Here is a 21,264-nt window from a genome sequence, read left to right on the forward strand (position 1 = left end):
TTTCCCTTACTATTCTATTCTATATGCTTATCCAGACAGGCAACCTGCATAGGCAAGATGAGTGAGGGCAGCTAATGTGCACCTCCACTTCCTTTACCTTACCAGTCCATATGCTTTTCAGAAAAGCTTGCAGGGGGGAATGGATGGTAAGACCCCCCCCCAGGCTGGGCTCAGCCTTTCCTTCTCTGAGCTGGCAGCTCAGCTGTCGATTAATTGCCAGCTCCTATCTCTCCACAGTAACTCACCTGTTGATGATATCCTGCTCATCAGTCCTGCCAACTTAAGCCATCCGGTCCAGATGATCTCTACCTTCACCCTGGTCACATCTCACCTCTAGAGATGCTCTCCTGTGTTCTTCTTAAAGACTTGCTTGGCTGACATTCCTTCTGGCTCCAGATCCTGCTCGCTGTCCTCTAGCTCCCTGACGTTTTGGCTTGTCTGGCTATCCGTTCCGGTTCCTGAACTCTGGCAAGGTTTTGACTAAGTTTACCATGTTTACCTTTTTTTTTATTAATAAACAAGTGTTATTTAATTGTATTTCTGTCTCAGTCTGACTTATGGTTTCTGACAGTAGGCGAAGGCCATGAATTCAGAAGATGCAGTCAATCCACTTGTTGGTAATACTTTTTCCAGATTGGATGAGCAGGATCACCGCATGGATCAGTTTGCCATGGCATTACAAACGCTGCTGAGTCACACGGCTCATCTGGAATCTCCCACTGTGGCTGCTCCGGTACAACCTGTGTTGTATGCCGTCCCTGCTGCTGCTCCAGTCTCTGTGCAGGCACCCGCCTCGAGTATTACCTAGAGGTATGTCTGGTTCCGCTCTGCTTCCCCAGTGATTTGGGGGCGATCCAGTCCAATGCAGAGGGTTTCTCCAACAAGGTTGAGATATACTTTGAGATGCTGTTTCCCACGGATAGAAGCAAAGTAGGTTTTGTGATATCTTTGCTTTCTGAGAGAGCCTTGGCCTGGGCAAACCCTCTATGGGAGACGCAAAAACCTGTTGTCTTGAGTTACCCTGAGTTTGTGGCTTCTTTTAAAAGGGTATTTGACATTCCTGCACGCTCTGCTTCTGCTGCCAAGTGCTTTAGGTCCATCAAACAGAGTACGAGAGCTGTTGCCGATTACGCCTTTGAATTCCATACTCTGGCAGCAGAGGTTGCTTGGAACAATGAGGCCCTCGTAGTTGCTTTTTCTCTTGGTCTCTCAGATACCATCAAGGATGAGATAGCGGCCCAAGATATACCCACTGAGCTGGAGAAGTTGATCACATTTGTCATCCTCATTGACTCCAGACTTTTTTTTTTTAAGGAGTGCTCGCTGAAGCCTCCTGTAGGTTTGTCTCCGAGCTTTGCAGTTCCACCCTTGTCTCCCTCACCTTCCATGCCTCCTGGTACCGAGTTGGTCAGTGAAGATGAACCCATGCACTTGAGCTTCACGCGTCTCTTTGCGGATGAGAGAACCCTTAGGAGGAGGGAGAGATTGTTCCTATATTGTGGCCAGGCAGGTTACTTTTTGAAGTCTTGTCCTACCCGTCCAGGGAACGCCCAAACCTTGAGGTCCTGTCATGGACAGACCTTAGGTGATGTTGTTTGTCCCCAGTTATCCTAAAGGATAAGCCCCTGGTTTCGGTTACCCTTTCTTGGCCTGAGTCGTCCGTCGAGATACAGGCTCTAATCGACTCTGGGGCTGCAGGCCTGTTCATTGATGCTGCCTTTGTATCGAAGCACTCGATTCCACTGCAGCTGCATGACACTCCACTTGCCATTGAGGTTCTTGACGGGGGACCTCTACATCCTGCCCATGTAACTCATAAGACTGTTCCATTGTCCATGGCTGTAAGGGCTCTTCTCCATGAGATAATCCAATTCCAAATTACTTCCTCACCTAAGTTTTCGTTGGTTATTGGTTATCCTTGGTTACAGAGGCACAATCCCTCTTTTGATTGGCTCCGTGCTGAGGTTCTCTCCTGGTCGCCACAGTGCAGTAAGACATGCTTCCAGAAGGTAGCCAAGGTCCTGTGCACCTCTTCATTCTCCTCCCTACTGGAGGAGTACCGCAATTCTAGCGATGTCTTTGACAAAGGTGAAGCCGGTAGTTTGCCTCCACACCAGTTGTATGATTGCGCAATTGACCTTTAACCTGGTGCCATACCCCTCGTGGCCGGGTTTACCCTTTGTAGGTCTTGGAGGATGACGCACTTTCTCGAGGTTTCATCTGCAAATCCTCGTCTCCTGCTGGTGCTGGTTTCTTCTTTGTGAAGAAGAAGAGTGGTGAACTGAGACCCTGTATTGACTATAGGGGTCTCAATCGTTTCACGATTAGGAATGCGTATCCGATTACGGAGTTATTTGACCGCCTCAAGGGAGCAACGGTTTTCACAAAGCTTGATTTGAGAGGGGCATATACTCTTGTGAGGATTAAGGAGGGCGACGAGTGGAAAACTGCGTTTAATACCAGAACAGGCCATTATGAGTACCTCGTAATGCCTTTTGGCCTTTGTAGCGCCCCGGCAGTTTTCCAGGAATTTATTAACGTGTCCTCCGAGATTTGTTGGTTATGTGTGGTGATTTATCTCAACAATATCCTCATATTTTCCAAGTCCCTAGAGAGCCACCACACAGATGTCTGTCGTGTGCTTCAGAAACTAAAAGAGAACAGTCTCTATTGTAAATTGGAGAAGTGTGAATTCCAACGTGAACAGGTTAAATTCTTGGGTTATGTCATTTCCTCTGCTGGTTTTTCGATGGACCCAGAGAAATTTTCAGCACTCTTACAATGGCCCAGACCTGTGGGGTTACGTCCTCTGCAGCGTTTTCTTGGCTTTACCAACTATTATCGGAAGTTTATTCGTAACTTCTTGTCTCTGGTCAAGCCCCTGACTAATATGACCATAAAGGACGGTAACCCACAGAGTTGGTCTCCGGAGTCCATTAAGGCCTTGAGAGTCTTAAGGTTGCCTTTGTTTCTGCTCCTGTGTTGGCACATCCTGATCCTACGTTACCTTTTATATCTGAGGTTGATGCTTCTGAGATGGGAGTTGGCGCCCTTCTGTCTCAACGTCCTACCTCTGAGCGCGCTATGCATCCTTGTGACTACTTTTCCAGGAAATTGTCACCTGCAGAGTGCAATTACGAGATTGGTGACAGAAAGCTGTTAGCGATCATTTTAGCCCTGAAAGAATCGAGACATCTCCTCGAAGGTACCACTATGCCGGTTCTCATTCTTACTGACCATAAGAATCTCACATTCTTGTCTGAAGCTAAATGCCTCTCTCCCAGAAGGGCGCAATGTGCTCTTTTCTTGTCTAGTTTCAATTACATTGTCTCATTCTTACCCGGTACTAAGAATGTCAGGGCTGACGCTTTGTCACGACAATTTTCCTCCACTTCCAAGATGGAGTCGGTTACAGTTCCTGTGATTCCTCCTGATCGTATTCTGGCTATGGTTCGCACCAGTCTCACTTCTCCTTTGGGTGACAAAATTCTTATTGCTCAGGTCCATTCTCCTCCTGAGAAACCTTGTGACCGCTGCTTTCTCCCAGAGAGTCTCCGTACTGCCGTGCTTCAGACTTACCATTCTCCCAAGGCTGCTGGCCACCCTGGGAAGAATCAACTCTTTTGGGCCATTTACCAACAATTCTGGTGGCCTAGTCTACATGCTGATGTAACTGCCTTCATAGCTGCATGTTCCGTGTGTGCTCAGAGTAAGACTCCACGACACCTTCCAGTGGGCCTCCTACAACCCATACCCAGTGGAGAGAGGCCCTGGACCCACCTGTCTATGGATTTCATTGTGGAGTTACCCAACTCCCAGGGCATCACAGTTATCCTTATGATGGTTGATCTGTTCTCGAAAATGTCTCATTGTATTCCTCTTAAGAAATTGCCCACTTCTAAGGAACTGGCTTCCATTTTTGCTCGGGAGATCTTTCACTTACATGGGCTACCCAAAGTGATTGTCTCGGACAGGGCTAGTTGGTTTGTGTCCCGATTCTGGCGAGCCTTTTGTGCACAGTTGGGAATTCAGCTTGCTTTCTCCTCTGTGTATCATCTGAAGTCTAATGGGGGTGCAGAATGAGCCAATCAGTCCTTAGAGCAATTCCTACGCTGCTATATTTCTGACCATCATAGAAACTGGTCAGACCTCTTACCGTGGGCGGGATTCACTCACAATAGTGCCTTGAATTCTGCTTCCCGATTTTCCCCGTTTATTGCGAACTATGGTTTACATCCTTCCATGTTGCCCGACTCATTTGTTCCGCAGAGTATTCCTGTGTTAGAGGAGCGTCTTGTGGTCTTCGTTCCACTTGGGCACAGGTCCAGGAGGCTTTGCGACATACTAACGATAGGTACAGACTCCATGCTGACCACAGACGCCTGCCTGCGCCTTCCTACCAGGTTGGGGACAGGGTCTGGCTGTCATCTCGCAACCTCCGACTTTGTGTTTCCTCTCTGAAGTTTGCACCTCGGTCTATTGGGCCTTTCTGTATTCTTCGCAGGATTAACTCAGTGGCTTGCGCATTAGATCTTCCTTCTAATATGCGTATCTCAAATGTATTTCATGTTTTTTATTATTATTAAACAAGTGTGATTTAACTGTACTTCTGTCTGTCTGATTCATGATTTCTGACACCTCTAGATATCCACCCTCTCCCACAAAATGAGTACAGGGGTACATTAGTTCCCAAGCCCCCCCCCCCCAAAAATAAATAAAGTGTAACTCTGACACCTTGAAAAATCCCTTTATTTACATTCCACAAGAAAACTAAATTAAAATGTAATGCTCACTGATAATGTTGTTACAGTTTCCCACTATCCGATAATGTTTTGCCACAGCACTGCCATAGCTAAATTACAGATCACCAGTGCTGCAGCTCGGGGCTGGGGATCCTTTTTAATGTTACTAACTTTATATGGTCATGACCGTATTTGGCCAATGATGTTGCCCAGGATTCCTTGCTATTTGCAAACAGTGAGTTTAAATCAAATCCAGTCCCTACTTGTAAGGGTTGTAGGCCAGGGGTTCCGACCTGTTTAGTCTCGATACAGATTAGCTATGCACATTTACGCCTATGTGACTGCTTTTCCATGTGTTTTTTATTTTATTTTTTTATTTCTTTGAGCACACATTGACTTGTGCTGCATTTTCCCATCAAAAGCCCCTATAACCCACATAGATATATCGGAAAAAGGACTTTACATTTTTTACCCAATGCACAGATTTGAATCAGCACTGTTGAAAACAATGGCAAACCGGTGTACATGTGTTAATAGGCACAGAAACATACAGTGGGGACGGAAAGTTTTCAGACCCCCTTAAATTTTTCACTCTTTGTTATATTGCAGCCATTTGCTAAAATCATTTAAGTTCATTTTTTGTCCTCATTAATGAACACACGCACCCCATATTGACAGAAAAACACAGAATTGTTGACATTTTTGCAGATTTATTAAAAAAGAAAAACTGAAATATCACATGGTCCTAAGGATTCAGACCCTTTGCTGTGACACTCATATATTTAACTCAGGTGCTGTCCATTTCTTTTGATCATCCTTGAGATGGTTCTACACCTTTGAGTCCAGCTGTGTTTGATTATACTGACTGGACTTGATTAGGAAAGCCACACACCTGTCTATATAAGACCTTACAGCTCACAGTGCATGTCAGAGCAAATGAGAATCATACATAGTTACATAGTAGGTGAGGTTGAAAAAAGACACAAGTCCATCAAGTCCAACCTATGTGTGTGATTATGTGTCAGTATTACATTACGTATCCCTGTATATTGCGGTCATTCAGGTGATTATCTAATAGTTTCTTGAAGCTATCAATGCTCCCCGCTGAGACCACCGCCTGTGGAAGGGAATTCCACATCCTTGCCGCTCTTACAGTAAAGAACCCTCCACGTAGTTTAAGGTTAAACCTCTTTTCTTCTAATTGTAATGAGTGGCCACGAGTCTTATTAAACTCTCTTCTGCGAAAAAGTTTTATCCCTATTGTGGGGTCACCAGTACAGTATTTGTAAATTGAAATCATATCCCCTCTCAAGCGTCTCTTCTCCAGAGAGAATAAGTTCAGTGCTCGCAACCTTTCCTCATAACTAAGATCCTCCAGACCCTTTATTAGCTTTGTTGCCCTTCTTTGTACTCGCTCCATTTCCAGTACGTCCCTCCTGAGGACTGGTGCCCAGAACTGGACAGCATACTCCAGGTGCGGGCGGACCAGAGTCTTGTAGAGCGGGAGAATTATCGTTTTATCTCTGCAGTTGATCCCCCTTTTAATGCATGCCAATATTCTGTTTGCTTTATTAGCAGCAGCTTGGCATTGCATGCCATTGCTGAGCCTATCATCCACTAGGACCCCCAGGTCCTTTTCCATCCTAGATTCCCCCAGAGGTTCTCCCCCCAGTGTATAGATTGCATTCATATTTTTGCCACCCAAATGCATTATTTTACATTTTTCTACATTGAACCTCATTTGCCATGTAGTCGCCCACCCCATTAATTTTAATTAATTTCATGAGGTCAAAGGAACTGCCTGAAGAGCTCAGAGACAGAATTGTGGAAAGGCACAGATCTGGCCAAGGTTACAAAAAATTTCTGCTGCACTTAAGGTTCCTAAGAGCACAGTGGCCTCCATAATCCTTAAATGGAAGACGTTTGGGACGACCAGAACCCTTTCTAGAGCTGGCCGTCCGGCCAAACTGAGCTATCGGGGGAGAAGAGCCTTGGTAAGAGAGGTAAAGAACAACCCAAAGATCACTGTGGCTGAGCTCCAGAGATGCAGTCGGGAGATGGGAGAAAGTTGTAGAAAGTCAACCATCACTGCAGCCCTCCACCAGTCAGGGCTTAATGGCAGAGTGGCCCGACAGAAGCCTCTCCTCAGTGCAAGACACATGAAAGCCTGCATGGAGTTTGCTAAAAAAAACACCTGAAGGACGCCAAGATGGTGAGAAATAAGATTCTCTGGTCTGATGAGACCAAGATAGAACTTTTTGGCCTTTATTCTAAGCAATATGTGTGGAGAAAACCAGGCACTGCTCATCACCTGTCCAATACAGTCCCAACAGTGAAGCATGATGGTGGCAGCATCATGCTGTGGGGGTGTTTTTCAGCTGCAGGGACAGGACAACTGGTTGCAATCGAGGGAAATATGAATGCGGCCAAGTACAGGGATATCCTGGACGAAAACCTTCTCCAGAGTGCTCAGGACCTCAGACTGGCCCGAAGGTTTACCTTCCAGCAAGACAATGACCCTAAGCACACAGCTAAAAAAATGGATTGGCTTCACAACAACTCTGTGACTGTTCTTGATTGGCCCAGCCAGAGTCCTGACTTAAACCCAATTGAGCATCTCTGGAGAGACCTAAAAATGGCTGTCCACCAATGTTTACCATCCAACCTGACAGAACTGGAGAGGATCTGCAAGGAGGAATGACAGAGGATCCCCAAATCCAGGTGTGAAAAACTTGTTGCATCTTTCCCAAAAAGACTTATGACTGTATTAGATCAAAAGGGTGCTTCTACTAAATACTGAGCAAAGGGTCTGAATACTTAGGACCGTGTGATATTTCAGTTTTTCTTTTTTAATAAATCTGCAAAAATGTCAACAATTCTGTGTTTTTCTGTCAGTATGGGGTATGAGGTGCTGTGTGTACATTAATGAGGAAAAAAAATGAACTTAAATGCAAATGGCTGCAATATAACAAAGATTGAAAGATTTAGGGGGGGGGGGGGCTGAATACTTTCCGTCCCCACTGTATATGAACGAATGGGCCCAACGCTTAAGATTTGTTTAAGTTTTGGGGAGAGTGTGGAAGACCTAAAATTTCTGTATGTTTTTTTTAATCTCTATCTGTGACCCAATGTACTCACAGAGACAGAAAATCACAAACCGCAATAAACCCATGTTAAAAGATGTAACCTTGCCGCACTCTACCAGAAAAATTATATTAAATGTCCTCACTGGAGAGATTTACCAGCATTTCCAGTCTTGACAGAAAGTGAGGGGAAATCTTTGAGGTGCAGATACAGATGACAATAAAAATTTGACTGACCCTTCTATCAAACAAAAATTAAAAACATTATTTTGCTGAAGTTGGTCTTTAAACATTTAGATAGAGGGTAATAACACCCCTGCAATCTGCTGGGGGAATTGCATGCAAAGAGATGTATCTCTGAGGGAGGCGGGTAGTACAGGGTCACTGTCCAAAGGTTGCAGTCATAGGAACCTTCTGAAAGTAATGCTCACTCTGGCTTTCAGAAATTGAATAAATGTCTAATAACCCTTAACACCTAGCCTGTTGCATGTGGTGCGTTAATGATTGTGCTTTGCATTTAAGTGGACCATTTATTCAGATGGGCTGCCAGCACATCCTATATCGATCAAGCACACATTTTTCTGCTGTAGCATATATGGTGTGGTACAATGATATGAGGTTCGCTGTAACGCTTTGTACCTTCATTGTCTTCATAGTGTGTTGGGGTGCCATTGACAATGAATAGCACCACAGAGTGATAAGCACTTATACCGCCCCCAAATCTATTTTGCAGTTGATTGTCTTTGTTGATTCTGAAGACATACAGAGCTGATCCTCTTTCTAAAAAGACATTCATGCAAACTCATAAAGAGTGTCATAGACGCTTTTTATAGTTCCTCTGCACCAAAATTGCTGGTGTTTGTGAAAGTTTATTTTTATTCTGTCTGAGAAAGTGGAGGCACTGAGGCTGGAGTTTTCATTCCGGACACTCCGTCCTCAGTGCAGCTCATTATTACTAAGCTCCCTCCCAGGCCACAGTGCCCATCACACAGACAGGCGCATGGCCAAGGAGTTTTATAGTGGGGTGGGTGAAGCCTTATGGGGAACTCTGAGATTAGCTCCCTGTCAGATCTGACTTCTAATTCACTATATATGGGCAATGCCATTGTTGGTAATGACGTCAGCCAGTATCCCCTGCCTCTTTATTTACATTCAGCTTAAGCCTGGGCCCGACCGATGGCTAAATGGGGCCCGGTAATAGATACGCACGTGGAAAGTTGTCACATTTTATCATGGCTTCCCAGCACAGACATGCCCCACTCTGAGCACTGGTGTCTCTCTTTGGTCTTAACCACTTCAGCCCCGGGAAGGATTTACCCCCTTCCTGACCAGAGCACTTTTCACAATTTGGCACTGCGTCGCTTTAACTGCTAATTGCGCGGTCATGCTGTACCCACGAAATTTGTGTCCTTTTCTTCCCACAAATAGAGCTTTCTTTTGATGGTATGTAATCACCTCTGCCGTTTTTATTTTTTGCGCTATAAACGGAAAAAGACCGAAAATTTTGAAAAAAAAAAAGATATTTTCTAATTTTTGTTATAAAAAAAATCCAAGAAACTCAATTTTAGTCATACATTTAGGCCAAAATGTATTCGGCCACATGTTTTTGGTAAAAAAAATGTCAATAAGCGTATATTGGTTTGCGCAAAAGTTATAGCGTCTACAAACTAGGGTACATTTTCTGTAATTTACACAGCTTTTAGTTTATGACTGCCTATGTCATTTCTTGAGGTGCTAAAATGGCAGGGCAGTACAACCCCCCCCCCCAAATGACCCCATTTTGGAAAGTAGACACCCCAAGGAAATTGCTGAGAGGCATGTTGAGCCCATTGAATATTAATTTTTTTTGTCCCAAGTGATTGAATAATGACAAAAAAACAAGAAAATTTTACAAAAAGTTGTCACTAAATGATATATTTCTCACACAGGCCATGGGCATATGTGGAATTGCACCCCAAAATACATTCAGCTGCTTCTCCTGAGTACGGGGATACCACATGTGTGGGACTTTTTGGGAGCCTAGCCGCGTACGGGGCCCCGAAACCCAATCACCGCCTTCAGGATTTAAGGGCGTAAATTTTTGATTTCACTCCTCACTACCTATCACAGTTTGGAAGGCCATAAAATGCCCAGATGGCACAAACCCCCCCCAAATGACCCCATTTTGGAAAGTAGACACCCCAAGCTATTTGCTGAGAGGCATGGTGAGTATTTTGCAGCTCTCATTTGTTTTTGAAAATAAAGAAAGTGAAATTTTCAAACCTTTGTGACAAAAAGTGAGGTCTGCAAAATACTCACTATACCTCTCAGCAAATAGCTTGGGGTGTCTACTTTCCAAAATAGGGTCATTTGGGGGGGGGTTTGTGCCACCTGGGCATTCCATGGCCTCCGAAACTGTGACAGGCAGTGAAGAGTGAAATCAAAAATTGACACCCTTAGAAAGCCTGAAGGCGATGCTTGGTTTTCGGGGTCCCGTACCCGGCTAGGCTCCCAAAAAGTCTCACACATGTGGTATCCCCATACTCAGGAGAAGCAACAGAATGTTATATAAAGTGTGATGACTGCGCTTAAGACAATATGTAGGTATGCAGCCCCCCTAAAGAAGCTCCCTAAAAGGTGCTTCAGAAATGAGTAGATATATAAAATGGGGTGATGGCGCTCCCTATACTTGATTGGGTGAATGAGTAAAAAAGAATAAAACAAATTAAATTGGCAATAATAAAAGTAATAAAGACCAATGTGCTGGCTCCACGGCGGGTATACCCCACCTATTTAAGGTTATATGTATAACCAGGGGTGCTGATACACATGTGGATAAACAAATAAAGTGGGGTAATGGCACTCCCTATAATAGGTTTATGAGCATAAGTGAGTGTGAAAGTAAAAAACATAATTAAATAGTAATGGAGGGCCAGTGTCCTGGTTCCACAGCAGAAATATCCCACTGGCTGCGGGTTTGTGTGTGTGACCAAGTGTACTAATATGTATGCAATCTCCTCACCATAAGTGGTTTTGTTATTACGTGTGACTATACCCTAATTGTACATACATCATGTTTAAATAATACCATACATAGTATCCCTATATATACCAGCAGTGCCTCACATATAAAAAAACCTTCCGCATAAGTGCACAAAGTTTGATAATAGGTAGTAATAGGAAATTAATTATTAATGAACCTGTGACTATAATGCAAATAGTGATAGTATCAAAAATAACAAGATAGTGGTAAGCCTATAAGTGACCATATGATTGACCACTTAGGTAGGTATTATACAGCTACCAAGTTGTAAAATCCATGAACATAATCAGTGACCAAAAAATCATTTAAACCTTATTATTTTCTTTAAAGTGTTTATAAGCAGTCCATAATTAATATATGAAGGTGTCTCCAACACGGTGAAAAGGAAATCTTAAAAACGGGACTTGAGTGCGTTCAATATCCTTGATGACTTAGTGCTCCCCCTCAAGGGTCCCCACTCATCAGATCCATTCACCCCAGAGGGGCATTTTGCATATAGAGGTAGCCTCTACGATCTCCCTGTCAGCGTAGTGGATGGATTTCCTGGGGTGGTCCTCAACATTCACAGGAGAATGGAGCTTTATCACTCATATAAAAAGAAGGAATAGTGGACTCCCATAGTGTAGTAAATAAAATTAAAATTTATTCCAACATAAAAAATCTTCCAATAAAAGATACTATAGTCCAGCACAACTGGCTATAGTAATCCAGCAGCAAAAGGTAATTAGGCAATAGACTCCAAGCTAGGTGTAGCTAGCACAATGCTACCCTGATATATATAAAAAAAACAACAACTGGGCAGCCTGTGGCGCAAGGAGGAAGTAAAACGATTGTTTGCACTCCACCTGCGCTCCACCGGCTTGACTTCCGGAAATGACGTAGCGTGCGTGGCGCCGTGGGGTATCCCCGCCGTGGAGCCAGCACATTGGTCTTTATTACTTTTATTATTTCCAATTTAATTTGTTTTATTCTTTTTTTACTCATTCGCCCAATCAAGTATAGGGAGCGCCATCACCCCATTTTATATATCTAAGTAACAGAATGTATTTTGGGGTGTAATTTCACATATTCCCATGGCATGTTTGAGCATAATATCATTAGTGACAACTTTGTGCAAACAAAAAAAAAAAAGTGTCTTTTTCCCGCAACTTGTGTCACAATATAAAATATATCATGGACTTGACATGCCTCTCAGCACATAGCTTGGGGTGTCTACTTTCCAAAATGGGGTAATTTGGGGGGTTTTGAACTGTCTTGGCATTTTATGCACAACATTTAGAAGCTTATGCCACACATCACCCACTCTTCTAACCACTTGAAGACAAAGCCCTTTCTGACACTTTGTTTACATGAAAAATTTTTTTTTTTTTGCAAGAAAATTACTTTGAACCCCCAAACATTATATATTTTTTAAAGCAAATGCCCTACAGATTAAAATGGTGGGTGTTTCATTTTTTTTTTCACACAGTATTTGTGCAGCGATTTTTCAAACGCATTTTTTTGGGGGGAAAACACACTTTTTTAAATTTTAATGCACTAAAACACACTATATTGCCCAAATATTTGATGGAATAAAAAAGATGATCTTAGGCCAAGTACATGGATACCAAACATGACATGCTTTAAAATTGCGCACAAACGTGCAGTGGCGACAAACTGAATACATTTTTTAAATGTCTTTAAAAGCCTTTACAGGTTACCACTTTAGATTTACAGAGGAGGTCTACTGCTAAAATTACTGCCCTCGATCTGACCTTTGCGGTGATAACCTCACATGCTTAGTGCAATTGCTGTTTACATTTTACCAACGCTTGCGTTCGCCTTTGCGCGAGAGCAGGGGGGGACAGGGGTGCTTTTTTTTTTTTTTACTTTTTTATCTTATTTTTAAACTGTTTCTTCATTTTTATTTTTTTTTTATTTTTATTGTTATCTCAGGGAATGTAAATATCCCCTATGATAGCAGTGACAGGTAATCTTTTTTGAAAAAATTAGGGTCTATTAGACCCTAGATCTCTCCTCTGCCCTCAAAGCATCTGACCACACCAAGATCTGTGTGATAAAATGCCTTCCCAATTTCCCAATGGCGCTGTTTACATCCGGCGAAATCTAAGTCATGAAATGCTCGTAGCTTCCGGTTTCTTAGGCCATAGAGATGTTTGGAGCCACTCTGGTCTCTGATCAGCTCTATGGTCAGCTGGCTGAATCACCGGCTGCATTCTCAGGTTCCCTGTTGGGACAGGAGAGCCAGAGAAAAACATGGAAGACGTGGGGGGCATTCCCTCCCACTGCTTGTAAAAGCAGTCTAGAGGCTAATTAGCCGCTAGGATTGCTTTTACATGAAAGCCGACCGCTGGCTGAAATGAATGATACCAAGATGATACCTAAACCTGCAGGCATCATTCTGGTATAACCACTCAAAGTCCAGCAACATACCAGTACGTTGCTGGTTCTTGTTGGGCATATATTGTAATCTTTTTTTTTTTTCATGCAGCCTATGGGCTGCATGAAAAAAAGAGATTGACCTGTGGGTATGCCCACCATTATGCCGTGTACACACGGTCGGACTTTTCGTCTACAAAAGTCCAACGGACGCCGACGGACTAAAGCTGGCTGGTAATCCGATCGTGTGTGGGCTTCTCCGGACTTTCAGCAGACTTTTTCAGCCTCAAATCCGACGGACTTTAGATTTGAAACATGCTTCAAATCTTTACGTCGTAACTACGACGGACCCCGAAATCCGCTCGTCTGTGTGCTAGTCCGACGGACAAAAACCCATGCTAGGGCAGCTATTGGCTACTGGCTATGAACTTCCTTATTTTAGTCCGGTGTACGTCATCACGTACGAATCCGTCAGACTTTTGTGTGGTCGTGTGTAGGCAAGTCCGTTCGTTAGAAAGTCTGCTGCAAGTCCGCCGAAAGTCCGCCGGAAGTCTGTCGGACAGGCTGTCGGACTTTTGTAGACGAAAAGTCCGACCATGTGTACGCGGCATTAGAATACCTCCCTTCATCCACCCACTTCTAATGATGGGCATACATGCACCATTTATATATGCCGAAGCATGGGGGCATCCTCCCGCAAAAGGTAGGAGCACATCGCTCCTCTGCCCCTGCTGCCCCATGCTTCAGCATATATCACCTCCGTTGGAGTCACGGCTTTATTATTCGTGGGAGCAAACGCTGTTGCTGTCAAGATAAATAAATCCGCGCTGCAGCTGAATGGCGTACCTGAAGACAAAAAAATGGTTAACATTAAAACACAGTAAACAGTAAAGTATAAAAAATTGCATACCTGAAAAGCAAACATGATAAAACATAATAACAATAAAACATTGCAGAATAGAATACAGTAAAAAAGAGCAGAACAATAGCGAGAGAGAGACAATAAAACGACAACTATTTTTTTAAATTTTATTTTATTTATTTATTTTGGTTTTTTTTACACTTTTTTTTGTAACTAACTTTTGTAACTGTAACCGGTTCCAGGTTCGGGTTTCTCAAAATGCGATGGCATCTTGGGAGACCCTGTGAAAGTTTGCCTAGTCTGTGCAATGCTGTACGCTAATACTCAACTAGTGTAATGGTAGCGTTCAAAACATTCACCAATGCAAAGACCAGGATTGTCAAGACAGGAGGGACAATAATAGTGGGTGTCACGCCTATAGCCGTGCTTGCTGCAGACACGACATCTTTTTTGGGGGGGGTCGTTGGGTAGGGGTACTCGGGAGGACATAAAGAAAATGCCTCTCATGCAGCCGACTGCATTTGGTTGGGGATGTGAATGGGGGAAGTACGGGTGCTGCAGAAGTGGTGGGTTCCCAATTAGGATTGGCGAATGCAGCAGGAAGGGCATTATGGGCACGACAGGCCTGTGTTTGTCTTCTTCTTGGTGGCAGCGGGACACTACTTGTGCTTGCCACCTCACCAGCTTGAACTGCACTTATGGGACTCGCCACGTCACCAAGTGTTACTGCAGTGCTGGTTTGACTACGACCGGGGTGTACTAGGCCGCTGGTGCTTGCCAGTTTACCAAAACGCTACCAAAAAAACTGTTAGCGATCGCAGGGATCAGGCCTGACTCTGCGAACGCTGCAGTTATGCGTTTAGTGTTTTGTAAGTGACAGTGATCGATCGATACTGCACTTGGGTGGGCTGGGTGGAGGGGCAAAACGCAGGTCCTAGCAGGTATCTGGGCTGATCCTGCTAACACTGCGTTTTTGGGAACCCTAAACTGCTGGGGATGCCACTATAGATCTGATCGGATCAGATATTGATCCGTTCAGATACTATACCACTAAGGGAGGTGTATGCTGCGTGCGTGGGTGTTAGTGGTACTGGCGCTAACCTGACGCTGCCTGGGGCGACGCAGACCCTATCTGACCCTAATACCTAACTTATATCACCGCCGGGCGATCAGGGCACTAAACCTTTATTAGGTAATAAACGGCGGGTACCCTGACACTATAAAAAATTAACTAACCAGCGTCACCCGTAACAGTTATACGGTGATCACTGGTGAAAGGGTTAACTAAGCGGCAATCAAGGGGTTAAAACCTTTATTAGGTAGTATATGGGGGTCCCTGACGCTATAAAACGCTGACGGCGAACCTATATATTTACCTCCCTAACTAGCATCACCAGTGACACTAATACAGCGATCAGAAAAATGATTGCTTATGCCTCGTTTTCACTGAGCGGATCGGTTCGGGTCGGTACAGTTTGAATGGCCTAGAATGGTCCGGTCTATTCTGGTGAGCGTTTCCACTGCAAGTGGGACCACAAGGGGCCATACAGGATTTAGAAAAAATGCCTCAGAATAGCACAGCAGAGGGTTTTCTGTCAGCCAATCAGTGGAATGTACCGTAGCTCCGCCCTAACCGAACCGTTCCATTTTCTATGGCCCCACATCTGAAGCAGGACCCTGAATGGAGCGGTACGGTTCGGTTGTATGGGCCGCTTTCATAATGGAAACACCCAAAATAGCGTACCGAACCGATCCGCTCAGTGGAAACGAGGCATTAGTGACACTGGCGACAGGGGGTGATCAAGGGGTTAAAACTTTATTAGGGGGTACCCTAGACCTAAAGGGGGCTAACACTAACTGCCCTACCACACTAACTGTCACAAACTGACACCAATGCAGTAATCAGAAAAAAAAACTGCTTGGTGTCACTGTGACAGGGGGGGTGATGGGGGTGTAATGTGTGCCTGGTGTGTTCTACTGTGTGTGTGTGTTGTGCACTCACTCAGATGTCTTCTCTCCTCGGCGCCGGAACGGAAAATACTGAGCCGAGGAGCGATGACATCACTTCCTCTGCCGCTGTTTACTATACAGCAGCAGAGTAAGGATTTCATTGGCTGGGAGCGATCGCGAGGGGGGGGCCACGAATGGATGGCCTCCCCCTCACCTCTGATCGCTCCCGGACAGAAGCCGACCGCCTCGGGCACCGGGGGGGTGTCCGATCGGACCCCCGCCCGCGGGAGACAGATCACGTACAGGTACGTGATTTTTGCCTGCCCGTGCCATTCTGCCGACGTATATCGTCATGAGGCGGTCGGCAAGTGGTTAATTGCTGTCAGTTTCCAAGTCTGTGAACTGGCAGTAAATATTTTTGAATCTGTCACAGTTATAACAACAGTTTCTTAAAAACTGCCTGAATTTGTTAAAAGGAAGAAAACTCGCTGGCAGATATAACAAAAAGACGCTAGCAAAAAAACTGTTAGATGTACTATACTATCAAACCTAAAGACCAATATTTGCAGCTCTAATAATAATCATCAAATGTGTGCACAAGTGAACCAAAACCAAAAATGTGTACAGACCAAATTCCAATTATAGTGACAGCAAGAGTTCCAAATCCGGTATTGTGTACACCACCATGTGAGGATGTATAATTAATACGATTGCAGATTCACCATGTGGTCCGCCACCAGTGTAAAAGATATACACTTACCAGAGGTAAGACTCATGGCCCCCCTGATGATGTCAGTTTTGACGAAATGCGTTCACATTTTTTGTTTTGGTTCACTTGTGCACACATTTGATGAATATTATTAGTGCTGCAAATATTGTTTTTTATACCTGAATTTATTGCATACATTCATACTGTTATCGGGACTGTGGTAAATGCTTGCATGAATTAGGCGTATGTACTCTAGGTAGGGACCTATCTCCAGAAAAATATCTGAAAAAGTTTGATGAACTCCTCAGATTTGATGAAGCCCTTTGTTTCTTTGTAACAGTCATTCCTTTTTTCCTACATGGCTTCCCGAGTACAAATATGCCATTTCTGATACATTGACGGCAATTAAAACTAACTATGTTCCTTGCAGAAAGGAGTTTGTATTTATAGTGGCGCTCCGTATTTATTGTAAAATGTTGTGATAGTTTGAATATTCGTTTTGTTTTGTTTTTTTCAGACACACATTTCTCGGCTTCCTCCAGGTGCAGTTGCTGGCCAGTCTGTAGCCATTGAAGGTGGAGTATGCAGGCTGGAAAGCTCTCTTATCTGAACTATATGCTTCCCTGGCTGAAGATGGGCCTTGATGTCCTTGGCCCTGTTCCAGTGATGCATCTTTTTGCATAACCTGTGCTGTGCATCTTCTCTTCCTCCTCTCCTGCTGTTTGTGCTTGTGTTAGGAAACTCTCAGAATACTTTTGTAATATTCTGTGGACCCACAGCTCAGGCAGTTGGCTGCAGGGAACCAGAAGTAGGTGCTTAGTGGAGGACTTATAAAATGGTAGCAAGCTCCACCTGCATCTTAAAAAATCAGATGGAGTTTTCATTTAAGCATCTTATTCTTCGACTCATTCATCCAACATTCTACTCCGTTACAACAAATCTCCAAAATGTTTCTTGTCCTCCTATCATTTTATGAATGCACTGTATTTTCTGAACAGCATGCAGCTGTGTAACCTGAAGTCTTCTATTGTGCCACTGTGTTGGCTTCTCCCTAATATGTCCGCTTACATTAGACTGCATTAAACCGTCAGTAGTTTTTGGACTTAGTGTGCATATTATACTTCTTTACCTTAAAGATTTGTTATTTTGCTTCTAAGGTATAGTGTCTGCTTACATATTTTGATAGTATATGTTACCCAATGATATTTTTTCTTAGTGATAGAATATTTCCTTTTACTTACTTTAATCCTATGGCTGTCATGTAGATACATGTAAAGAATGTGCGTACAGTGAAGGGGAAAGGTTCAATAAAATATATAAGTATATGTCTATTTTTTCTTTTTTTAAAGTTTCTTGTATGGTACGTATAAAGAAGGCCTTCATCAAAGACTGGTAATTTTGTTCTGGGGGATGACGATGGACTGGTCTGTGTTTGTGTGTAAATTGCTGCCTTGCCCTGAAGATCCAGCACTTAACAGATTAGCGGCCTGGGTCTAAGTTGGCACAATTTCTGTGATCTGTAGATTCCCACTGGTTTTATTACTTTATCTCTCTTATTGTAGGCTTACAACTGTGAAAATGGGTAAGTAGAATAATCAATAGAGGGCTCTATTTCTTCTCCTGAGGGCTTCACTTTTAAGCGACTACTGGGACACTTTAGGGATTAATATGCCAGTCATGTAATCATTAAATACATGGCAATTGATAGTATGTATCAGGTTATTGTAAGACATTTTTAGTCCTGCTTTTCTTTACTAAAATGATATGAAGACCGCCGACCTCTTTTTTTTGAAAAAATGCTAGTTGCTTAGCTGTCATGCTTGTCTATTGTCTTCTATGCTTTTCGTTACCAATCCAGAACAAGTATGTATATCCATAGTTCAGACTTTCTAGTCTGCATTCTTTGTTCCAAGACAAATATATTAAAGTCAGCAATGGCAGAGCCCAAGTGTCCAGAGTTTTTTCAGTTAAGATAAAAGAAGTTTAGGCTCCTTTCACACTTTCGTAGTCCGCCAGCAGATCCGCCTGCTCAGCAGGGAATCTCTTCAATGATCCCCACTGAGCATGCAGAAGACAGGTCTGTGGACAGTCCACTGATGCAGAGCAGACAGAGACATAGCCCCCTGTCCTATATGGGCTGTCGGAAGGAAATGGACAGTCTGCCAGTTTCCATCCGACTGTCATCAGATCCGCCAGACAGATGGGGGCATGGATCCCCATGCGTCTGTTTTTAGTGGACAAGATTGGATCGGATGTTAGCAGGTGTCAATGGAAACATTTCTGTTGACATCTGCCGCTTCATAAGAGCAATGAATGGTCCGATCGGATCCTCCTGAAAAACGTTGACGTTAAAGTTGCAGTTGTAGCATAATTAGTAAGGGGAGTAACAACCTGCAAGAATTCTGTGGAATGGGATTTGGTAGCTGGATTATTGTACTGGGCATGCAAGAGAGTATCATTTACCCACAAACCTGTCCTCTATATCCTCCACCCAAGCAGACTTTTTTTTTAAATGCCAGTCTTCTTTATTTTCCTTTTGCAAATCTAATTTTAATTTATAACAAGTAGGTAGCTATGGGTTTGCATTTTTAGAATCTTACTCTACAATTTTTTTTGTGCAATTAAAGCTGACTACAGCCTCTTTTTTAGTTTTGGTTGCTGTGAGGCATAGTTTGGTCCCCTGTCAGGTCTGCACTGGTGTCTTGAACCCAGGCAGGGAGATCTGTCTCTCTGTCTGACAGCCAAGGTTCACCTTTAAAAGTAAAATCCTGGTTCCCATCTCTGAGCTGCATTCTTCTTACATTTCTTTGGAGAAGCCACTAGGCAGTGGGCAATATGGAGAGCCATAGATATAATTCAGTACATTATAATAGTAGCCCCCTAGCAGATTCTCTCTAGTTATATATAGAAAAATTATACTCTTGAGGAGTTTACCAGGAAGTTTAATTTCCAGCCAAGCCACAGATGGACTTTGCATTAGAGGGATCCTCCAGCAAGAGTCACGAGTAGACATGACAGCAGCTAATGACAAGAGGGTTTTGAATGGGGTTCTTCTTTTAACGTAGCAACCTAAATGTGTTTTACTTACAGTGAAATATAATTGTGGTATGCAGATATAACTCGTATACAAAAGGATGTGAATTGTGCAAAGTATTTTCATAATTTAAACTTTAGTTAAGTCATTTATGAAATATGTTTAAATCTACAGTATATTTTAGATGGGCTTCCAGGCAAACCATTAAATTTATAGAGGATGTTTGCTAGTAAATCTGCTAAATATTTCGATTTGTCCATAAATATTTTCTATTAAAAAAAAAAGAAAAAACACAAAGTACTATAGTAAGCGTGGACAAAATAAAAAAGGCTATGTACTGTAAACTGAATATAAACCGCTCTTTTCCTTGTTTAAATATTTTTTCTAAGATGGCAAATAAAATTACAAATAAAGTATGTTAATAAACATTTTTCTTTGTGTAGTCTTTTTATTTCATTACCTTTTTGTTTGATTTTTTTTTCTTAATGATCAAGCTGTATGGTCAGAACTTCTTTTAATGTAATGTAAGAGGATTAAATTCCCCAGAGAAAAGACATAAGGCGTTAAGGTTAAATTAAAAGGTATTCCGCAAACATTATATTCTTACAAGAGACACAAATGGCACACGGCACAAACCTTAAAATATATTCAAAATTCTTTCCAACACGGTATTAGGGTGACTCACCAATTAGAAGAGCAAAAGGAATAGCAATAGGTCTGGAAAAAGATATCATCTTTATTTCGGAAGATAGGAAAGTAGATACAGAGGGACGGTTTCTTCTCCTAAAAGGGAATTTACAGGGGATAGAGTACACGCTAGCAACGTGTATTGCCCTAATAAAAACTCAAAAAATTACATGAAAGCGATTTTGAGTGAACTAATGGAGTTTAAGAAGGGCAATTTAATTCCAGCTGGAGATTTAAATTTCTGTATGGAGCACCGATTAGATAGTACCTCTTTTGCACTGGGTAATGGAGATAAACAACTAAGATTGGTAAAGAAAAAACTACACAAATGTCAGCTGGTGGAGGTCTGGAAAGCTCATCACCCTCGTACAAAAAATTACACATACCATTCCTCAGTGCATGATACGTACTTGAGGTTAGACTACATACTGGTGGAGCATAGACTTTAGGATGCGGTAGTTGAAACATCTATTGGGATAATTTCGCTCTCGGACTGTGCTCCAGTAGTGATAAAGTTGAAGCCTAAAGGGATAGAAAATAAGACAAGTACATGGAGGCTGAATGAAGACCTGTTAGAATACACAGAAGTAGAAATGTAATAAAAAACAAAATAGAAAAATACTTCCTGCTGAATGAGACACCTGAGTTCGCAAAGGTTTTGATGAATTGTCATCGATGAAATGTATTCATAACCAAATAAAGTTAAAATAAAATAAAAAAATTATTTTAGTCATTTATTTTTGCGACAATGTAGTACCCATGTTTCCCTGAAAATAAGACCGGGACTTATATTCAT

At 42.9% G+C, this 21,264-nt stretch overlaps 1 protein-coding gene across 2 annotated transcripts in view; it reads left to right on the forward strand.

Moving 5' to 3' along the window:
* The window catches only part of TASP1 (taspase 1), a 354,361-nt gene extending 334,150 nt beyond the window's left edge, over positions 1-20,211 (forward strand). For both annotated transcript variants that reach the window (XM_073628255.1, XM_073628256.1), the window contains one exon: positions 17,265-20,211. In XM_073628255.1, the coding sequence (XP_073484356.1) occupies positions 17,265-17,357 (93 nt within the window). In that variant the 3' untranslated portion in view covers positions 17,358-20,211. The remainder of the gene's footprint in view (positions 1-17,264) is intronic.
* The last annotated feature ends 1,053 nt before the right edge of the window (positions 20,212-21,264 follow it).

The sequence above is a fragment of the Aquarana catesbeiana genome, linkage group LG04 (assembly GCF_042186555.1).
Source record: "Aquarana catesbeiana isolate 2022-GZ linkage group LG04, ASM4218655v1, whole genome shotgun sequence".
In the NCBI taxonomy this organism is placed as follows: Eukaryota; Metazoa; Chordata; class Amphibia; order Anura; family Ranidae; genus Aquarana; species Aquarana catesbeiana.